The 9,081-nt window shown below is 36.5% G+C and overlaps 1 protein-coding gene across 2 annotated transcripts; it reads left to right on the top strand.

Moving 5' to 3' along the window:
* Positions 1-3,803: 3,803 nt before the first annotated feature.
* On the top strand, positions 3,804-8,692 carry LOC122657698 (uncharacterized membrane protein At3g27390-like). Of its 2 annotated transcripts, none has more exons than XM_043852486.1 (9): positions 3,804-4,034; positions 4,165-4,273; positions 4,421-4,616; positions 4,737-4,873; positions 5,494-5,782; positions 5,872-5,978; positions 6,133-6,307; positions 7,151-7,599; positions 8,255-8,692. In XM_043852486.1, the coding sequence occupies exons 1-9, from the start codon at positions 3,950-3,952 to the stop codon at positions 8,406-8,408; spliced, it is 1,701 nt and encodes a 566-aa protein (XP_043708421.1). In that variant the 5' UTR covers positions 3,804-3,949; the 3' UTR covers positions 8,409-8,692. The 2 variants fall into 2 exon arrangements, with proteins under 2 accessions (XP_043708421.1, XP_043708420.1); XM_043852485.1 differs by having other exon boundaries at positions 3,895-4,034; positions 4,474-4,616.
* The last annotated feature ends 389 nt before the right edge of the window (positions 8,693-9,081 follow it).

The following is a 9,081-nucleotide window of genomic DNA, read 5'->3' as shown; positions in this document are numbered from 1 at the left end:
ATCTAAATCATTCATTTTTTATATTTTGTTAATCTAAACCGTTTATTCTCATTAAGTTTTGAGAGAGTGCATTGTAATGTCTAGATTACTGGCACACATACATGGACATTCATAGGATGTGTACTAATAAAAAAATGGGTAAGTAATTGAATTAGACTTTGAATTTGACACATGGCAGAATAGATGCTTTGTGACATTCGAAAAAATAACAGACCTTTGTAACAAATAATTTGCTATCTTTCTCCCTTTAAGAATCAACTTAAATAGTTAGCTCCCTAATTATTGGTATTTTCTCTTATATTTTCAATCATCCATTTATTTTTAACTCTTTTATAAAAATTTAAATATTTATAAAGTTTTTTAAAGCTTTTATTCTCGACACTGAGACTAAAGGTTTTAAATGTGGATAGGGGCATTATGTATTCACAAAATTTGTTGACTAGCTTGCCCAAAACAAAAAAAACAAAAAAACACAATCAACTTGAATAGTTAACTCCATAATTTTTGGCATTTTCTCCTATATTTTCAGCCATCCATTTATTTTTAAATGTTTTATAAAAATTTATATCTATATAAAATTTTTCAAAACTTTTATTCTCCACATTGGGGTTAAAGGGTCACAAAATTTGTTGACTAACTTGTCCAAAAAACAATTCAACTTAAATAATTAGCTCCCTAAGTTTTGGCATTTTTCTACCCAAAAAAAAAAAACTTTTGGCATTTTCTCCTATATTTTCAGCCATCCATCCTTATTATAGTTTTTAAATCTTTTATATTGGGACAAAAGGGTTTGAATGTGAATAAGGAGGGGCATTATGTATTCACAAAATTTGTCGACTAGTGTGTCCAAAATAAATTATTAAATTACATGATATGTTTAAGTGGGTATGAGGAGAGAATTCTCACTCTCAACTTCTAAACTATGATGGAATAAGACTGGTAAATCCAGATATCCCTTTGTCCAATCGTTATCCTCTTCAATTTGCTGTCTGCCCTTGTTCGAACACACTGTCCAAGGTAGGGTAGGGTGGTCATTTTCGCTCCTATATGAGAAATTGGAGAAAATTGGAGTGGGCAACAAATTGGAGGTGCTAATTACAGCCCTAAGTTCTGCTTGCCCTTGCATTCTAGCCAGTAAGACTTATTGGCCATAGAAAGGTCTTGAGATCGAATCCCACGTTCTAGGGGAAATGGGTTTTGAGATGGGTGTTAAAATGTAGGGAAGAAGGTCTCTGTCCGAGAGCGTGGCTCTTGTTGTCAAAATCAGTTGCAAATTGGATCACACGAATCAATTCTTATCGGATCGTTTGGATAGGGGTATAGCAGATCAAACCAGCTGAAAATCAGATCACACCGAACCGATTGATATTCAGATCGAAAACCGAATAAAAACAACCTGATAAAAAACCTAGTATAAATAATCTTATTTAAAAATACTCATCCTCATTGAAACATGAAAGACAGTTATTTCTCCCTTTATTAATAAGCAATTTCTCCCAACTCGAGAGAATGGTAGATGAATAGTTGTAAGAGATCCTGTTCAAGTATAAAATATATAAACTTTTCTTAAGGATTGAGAAAAATGTTATGCACTTTATCTAGTTCAAGTTACTCTTTCTACAGTGAGTTTCCATTGAAAATTGGGTTTAGGTGCAAAAGGAAAACTCTAGTTGCAGACTAGCCCATACAAATGGCTTACTTGTATAATGATATACTATGATCATGATTTGATATGCATAAATCCGACCTAACCTATAAGTGGTCGATATGTAGCCAACTCAAAGCAAGTGGAGTACAACTTGGTTAGAGCCGCGAGAGCACAGCTGACATCATGATACCTTGTACCTTAGCTTCCTCACCGCCTCAAAGGTAGGGCCCCAAAGGTAGGGCCCTCCTCTACCGCCATTGATCATCCTATATTTCGGAAGACCTAGTACGAGCTAAAGGGGCTGATTCAGTTATTCATTAGCTGCTAATTACTCTTATTTACTCACCTTAATTGTTCGTTCAGTTCCCAGCTCATTCTACTGTTGTTCGGAGTACTGACTTAAGCATCGAAGAATCCTCTTTGGAATCCGTTCCGACCTCCTTTGCTACTCGGTTATTTGGTCTTTGGTGTGCAGGTCTCCACCTAGTGAGATAGTTCGAATTGTAGCGACAACACTTTCCTCACTACATGTTATGAATGTAAGATCTCATTGTTGTTCAGTCTAAAAATAAACTGATCTAAACTAGTATTAACCCGATATTAAAAAATTCAAATAAATCAAAACCATACTGGACCAAAATTGAATTTGATTGAAAATCAAAATTGAATTTGATTGAAAATAGATTAATTTTGGGCTCACTCATTTCTTGACCAAAATCACTTCAACTCAGCCTAAATCGAGCCGAACCACCCGTTTGACACCTTATATATAATTAAAAAAAACAAGGAGATACCATGGTTGGAAAACCAGGTTTTCTAACTTGACTTGTCTTTCAAAAAAACCTGGTGACTCGGCCTTGTCAAACTCAATCAATGTGAATTACGTTTTTTCTTACTTTCTAATGCAATAAATATGTATAAATTAGTAAATAATCAGGAAAACAGAAAAAGATATGATGAAGCTAGAACAAAAAAAATCAAGGAATCACATATTAATGCATCTTAAGTTTAACTATTGAACAAGAGAAAGGAAACGAGGAGCTGAGGGTTTCATACAATTTTAAAATACAGGTTTACTATTTTACTCAACTCAATTTCCAAGTGAATTGACTTTATGGCTTTTTAAGAATCGACTAAACTCGTCTAGTCCAGTAAAAATAATGAGTTTTACTTGCTTGACACAAATTATTTGTGACCTCATCATTTTTTATCTTGATATAGTCTACACTCTATACGAGTTTTGACTCGGTTCCAAAATTTTGACTCAACTCAAGCAAATGTCGCCCCAGTAAAAACCCAGTTTTTCAACCATATGGATTATATAAAGAATCACGCAAAGTTGACTACACATAACTACTAAGAAACCTTTGCAAGCCTCAGTGAAATTTAGCTTTTTTTTATATTTTTATAATTTTATTTAGAGATTATTAATTTAGCGACGTGCGGCATGTCCGATGGTTCATGGTTGCTATTAACAGGAAATTTTTAAAAAAAAAGGTCATGTTCGATGTTGAAGATCGGGAGAAGTGATCCTCCCGCCACGCAGGAAAGCAATATTTTTACACAAACAAGCAATAGAATCACTGAAGCTTCACTATTTATACATAAAGAAATTAAATATTGCATATAAGAGTTAAAGAAAATTCCAATATAAGATCTCTTCAATCTACCTGCAGTGGTCCCCTTTTTGTAAGATACCAGTTCTATGGTTCAACAATTTAAACATTCTCTTCCATTTCAAGAAAATTATAAACAACAACAACAGAGTAGGGACATGAAGAGACAGTTATGAAGTTGCCGATAGAGACAAATAAATAATACAGTGTTGCAATCCACGCTGTAACCAGTGATGCTTAATGCTAATCATAAACTTTTAGACTCTTCCAAAACTAAAATTTTATGGAAAACCCATTATTATTATTATTATAATTGCCAACCGCACAGAGGAAAACTAGAAAAAGGAGAGAAGGGTTGAGTACTATAGTGGGATTGGATTGGGACCCTTTTCTTCTCCTTCTTTCTTTCTTTATTACAAAAATGGAAGAGAAGACAAGTTCCATAGTTAAGGATTCTTTCCATTAATATGTTTCTTCTTCTTGCTCCTCACGCTCCTCCCCGTTCTCTCTCTCATGGTGTCTGGTCACTGGTGACTTGCACAGTTTGAAGTACTTTCGCTTCACGGTTTTTCTGTCTCTCCCTCACGCATACCATTCTTGCCACTTGCCTGTTTGTTTTTTACTGGAATTCCAATCCCAAATCATTTTAATCTTAACGGTCGATGCTTGCCTTCCCTCTGTTGAAATGTCGAACACCGTGAAACGATGCTTGAGGATCAGCTATGTGGTCCTTACCTTCTGCTCCGCACTCTTTTTCGGTGCTCTCAAAGGTGCTTTCTTCTTCTTTCCATCCAACTTTTTTCGTCTTTTGCTTGGGATTTTTCTTTTCAATTTTTCTATCTCATGAGTTTGATTTGTTTTGGGTACTTGGGTTTCTATTGATTCTGTCTCGTGTTGCAGGTTTATCGGTGGGTCCTGTTGCCAGCCTTATTCTGATAGCTGGTAACGCTGGGGTCATAGTGGGGCTCTTCCCTGCTCATGTTTACTGGACTGTCTATACCATCATTAAGTTAGTATAGCATTTCTGTGTTGGCACTTGCTCTTCTCTCTTTCTCTGTGGTTTTCTTCCAATTTTTGTTTGGGTTTTGGATTGTAGAATTTTCATTTCTTCAAAGTTTCTCTGATGGGTTCATCATCTATCTGCCCTGCCAAACAGGACTAATCGGTTTGATATACCGCTCAAAATTGCTTTCCTATTCGCTTTGCCGGCATTGTTTGGCATTTGGTTGGGTATTGCAATTGCTGGGAGTTTTATCGTTGGAGTTGGCTATGGATTCTTTACACCTTGGGTATGTACTTTTGAAGCTTTCAGACAGGATACTAAACTGAAGAAGTTCATCCATTGTATTGTGGTAAGTTTGGAATTTGGCTCTAATGTGTTTGTTCTTATCTATTAGGTCAAAAATTCAATTAAAATTTGAGTTGCCCATGATTTACTTCGACTCAATTTTTGTTTTCCCACAAACTAATAGGATGGAACCTGGGAAACAATAAAAGGGAGTTGTACTGTGGTCCGTGATTTTGCCGATCTCTGCTACCATTCCTACCCTGTCTACTTGAAGGAGTTAAGAGAACCCTATGCAAGTTCTGATGAACCTCAAACTCTGAGGTATGGTGTTTTAACTATTTTTACTATAATCAATTCAACTTTGGGAACATGCATTTCGTATTAGGACTTTAGAGGGGAGAAACCACAGAGAGTTTTGCTCTCTAATATGAGGGCTGAAGCTGGTTTCCATGGTTAAAAGGTTTAGAATTAAGCAGTCTTTGGAGCTACTAATGTTTTAGGCATAAAAGAGAGAGAATATTGCTAACAGATATCTAGTGATAAGAACATCTATCAGAGTGTCTGGATTTAGGAAAGAGGCATGCCTTCACATCCTACATAGTAGAAACCCGAAACTGACTTCACACAATAAGAAGCACTAATAAAGCAGGAGATATATGCCTTTTGCATATGAGTTTAAATGAAGTGCTTTGCAGAGAGCACCTTTTGCTGGCACTGGTTCTGTTGCTGGTCTTCTCACATTCTCTGTATTCTGTAGGCTGCTTTGAATTTGCATATGGTCATTAACCACTGGAGAAACCACTGAAATAGAAGGTAGTAAAATGCCAAGCTAACGCTTTAGTACAATGAACACATCAACAAGACCCAGATAGGATAAAAGTGTCTTACTCATGCTATGTGAATCAAATATAAATTTTAACTCAGGAAAATCTGTTTTGCAGGTTGATACATGTACCGGCGTGTATCATTGTGGGGCTGATGGGGCTAATAGTGGAAATCCCTCTATATACTGCCATTGCAGTATTAAAAAGTCCATGCATGCTTTTCAAGGGCTGGCATCGCTTGCTACATGATCTAGTGACCCGAGAAGGTCCATTCTTTGAAATAGCCTGTATCCCAATTGCCGGGTTGACAATCATTCTATGGCCACTAGTTGTCATCGGGAGCATACTGTTGGCTATTTTCTCGAGCATTTTCATTGGGATTTATGGATCTGCTATAGTGTTTCAGGTGCACTTGGCATGCAGTTTTTCCTTTATTTCTCGATATGGCTCCTTTCAACAGAAATTACCTAACCATCTATCTTCATATTGGTGCAGGAGAGATCTTTCCGGAGAGGTATGTCTTACGTAATTGCCATGGTTGCAGAGTTTGATGAGTACACAAATGACTGGCTTTACCTAAGAGAGGGGTCCATCCTTCCAAAGTACTCTCTCTCTCTGTTTCTCACACACACACACACACACACACACACACACACACATTTGTTGTTGTGAGCTCCTTTAAGATTTAATTTTAGAGTTCTATCTGTTATCTGTTCATCCATATTTAATAATTGCCATCAAATTGCTCACAGCCAGGCCCCAGTACCGAAAGAAGGGGGTATCTCACTCAACAGATTTTTCTGTTGAAGAAAATCATGTGGCAAAAGGCAAGTTCAGCTCTGTTTATGACGAAGCACCAGCAATACATGTGTCAAGGTTAAGTCCTTCAAGATCTGTCAAAGAGACGATACAAGAAGTGAAAATGGTTCAGGTTTGTATTAATTCTGTAAACACCTGCAAAATTTTTGTTTCTTGACTTTTGTTGGTTTGATACAGGACACAACCATTGCCAATTTATGTCACAAATAACACTTATGTGACAATTTGACAAAGAAGCATGCTAGAAAACCATTACAGAAATTTTATCTATCCATACACAATCAATTAATAAGTGCATGACATTTGAAATCATATTCTAAAATAGACTAACTAAACAGTTTTTACCGAAGACATGAATTTAATCCATATTTTTCCTCATTTATTGAAAGGCTTCAAGTCACGGGGATAAAGATGATAACAAGGATATAAAAAATTAATTCTTTTCCGTCTAATGAATGCTATGACAATTGTGTCACCCTACACTACAGTTTGTGTGTTGCTTATAGCTGAAAATGAATAACTAGTTTTTGTCATCTCCTTAAAACTTGATTGCATAGTTTACTCAATCACAGCTCGATAATGAACAACATGAACACATCTCTCATCAGCTATATTTTTTGGTCCTCTATTTTTAGACAGGTGCCAGTTTCAACATGATTTGTATCATAAACTCTAGATTGCAAATCCCATTTAAAAATCTAAGAAATAACAGAAAGAAATTGTTTTGATAAGCAATTTTCACATTTTACCAAATTATGGTATGAAAAGGGAGCCACTGCATCCAGGAAGGCATCTGATATGAACTTCTTGAATGAAAATGTCGACCAGATTAAGCATGATTTTCCCATAGTTCAAGATGCAGTTTATAGATCGATTTTCTGTCATTATCATTCATTCAGTCTCTTGAGATGAGATGAATGAAAATACTTCCTAATTTAAATTCACTATATAACAGGTATGGGGCCAAATGATGAAGTCTTTTGAAATCAGGGGTAAGGAACTGTTGGACACCAATGTCATAACCTCGGCTGACCTTGATCAGTGGTTGAAGACAAAAGACAATGATGAAGCATCCATTGTTGGCATTGGTTTGGCTTCTTATTCATTCTTTCATTTTCTCCTCGACTCTATCAAATCTGGAGCAGGTGGCTTAGTATTGTATGATAGAGTTGAAGTCACGCATATGAATCGACCGCAGGACCTGTTGTTGGACTGGTTCTACCATCCTTTCATGGTCTTAAAGGACCAGATCAACATCATAAATATGGAAGAGAGTGAAGTGAGATTTTTGGAGAAGGTTTTGCTCTTTGGTTTTGGTACTCAACGCATGAAAGCTTGGGAAAATGATTGTGTGGTTCCTCAAGATGCTCTCAGAGCTGCTCAAATTCAAGGCATCAGCCGCAGGTATGGACTTTATCTATCCAAGGTGATATACTACTTTTAAGTGTCTGGGGGAATCAGAGGATCCCAATCATAGTTGCATTCATTACTATTAGTGAGTCACCTGAAATTCAGCAGGATCTCATATTCAGTTTTATTGCAAGGGGAGGCTAAAAACCATAAACAACTCAAACAGTGTGACAGATCTACATCCCTCAACCTTAACTTGCCCTCTGAAAATGCAGAGAAAACCCAGAGTAGAACAGCTAAAGCAAACATCCACAAAACAACCACTTCTTCTCCTCCCCAGTCCCCCCCCCCCTCGGGGCCCACACATGAAAAAAAAAAAAAAAGAAGCGGCTGAAGCTCTTGTCATGTAATTCCAACCTTCTTCAAACTCCATTTATCTTCCTTACTGATGTCTCCCAACAGATCCCATAAAGTTAAGCATCAGAATTATCTTTGTTAGATACATTTTATTATATTCAGTTTATGGTCCTTGTAAAGTTGGCCTAGTTATATCTTTATCTGGATTTTCCGGGCTAATGTTCATTCTAATCAGAAGATTTTATTTAACCAGCTTGGAAAACCAAGAGCAAATCCTCTTTCTTCTCACTCTCCCACTCTAGTTTGTTAAGTTGATGACTTCTCTAAATGTCCCACATGGATCTATTGGCAGATTGACAGGAATTACAAAGGGTATATCAAAATTCCCAACTTACAGAAGGAAATTTCACAATGTAGTTAAGACTCTGATGACATATTCTCTTGGGGAAGGCCCTTTTGGATCCGCCAACTTGATCAAATCAGCTGGTTCCATTGATCTTGTGTAGACCAAAAAAAGCTCATTATTCTGTTCCTTTTGTACCAATTCTTACTTTATGTGGTGCTAAGATCAATGACACGACTGAAAGATCAAGTTCCTGCAGTTTGGGTTTCAACGGATGTTAGGTGTACTATTCTGCACTGTATATGTTTGGATGAAAATTGAAATCAAAAGGAGTCATAGCTATTGCAACTGTGGCTGGGGAAGAATCATGTCACATTGAAGCTCCTTGTGCTATTAGATCAGTAAGACTTAATGTAGACTCTCTTTCAATTCATGGCTGCAGTGCAACTAACACCAAGTAAGCAGAAATAGTAACATGTTCCATCATGCACAAAAGTCTCTAACAAGATTACAAATTATTTGACACTTTACGCTCTGGTTATCAATTTGATGAAACAGAGGAAGAATGAAGTTCTATGGAGGATATCTTCAATCATTTCGGATTGTCTTATCTATTTTAGCTGCATTTGATGAAATGTATTTTGTTCATGTCTGGAGACAAGGCAATGCTATAGCAGATTTATTTGCAAGTTTTGGTTCTAGTCATAGGAACTGTATTCTGTATTCCCCCTCCTTTTGCTGTCCAAGCATTGTATTCAGATTTTTGTAAGTAATGCCTTTCCTAGTTATGTTCAGTTAACAGAAAAAAAAAAGAAAGAAGAGGGGTAATTTTTTTT

The sequence above is a fragment of the Telopea speciosissima genome, chromosome 4 (genome assembly GCF_018873765.1).
Source record: "Telopea speciosissima isolate NSW1024214 ecotype Mountain lineage chromosome 4, Tspe_v1, whole genome shotgun sequence".
Classification (NCBI taxonomy): Eukaryota; Viridiplantae; Streptophyta; class Magnoliopsida; order Proteales; family Proteaceae; genus Telopea; species Telopea speciosissima.
Note: the sequence above shows the minus strand (reverse complement) of the source record. Positions and strands in the feature narration are given on the sequence as shown.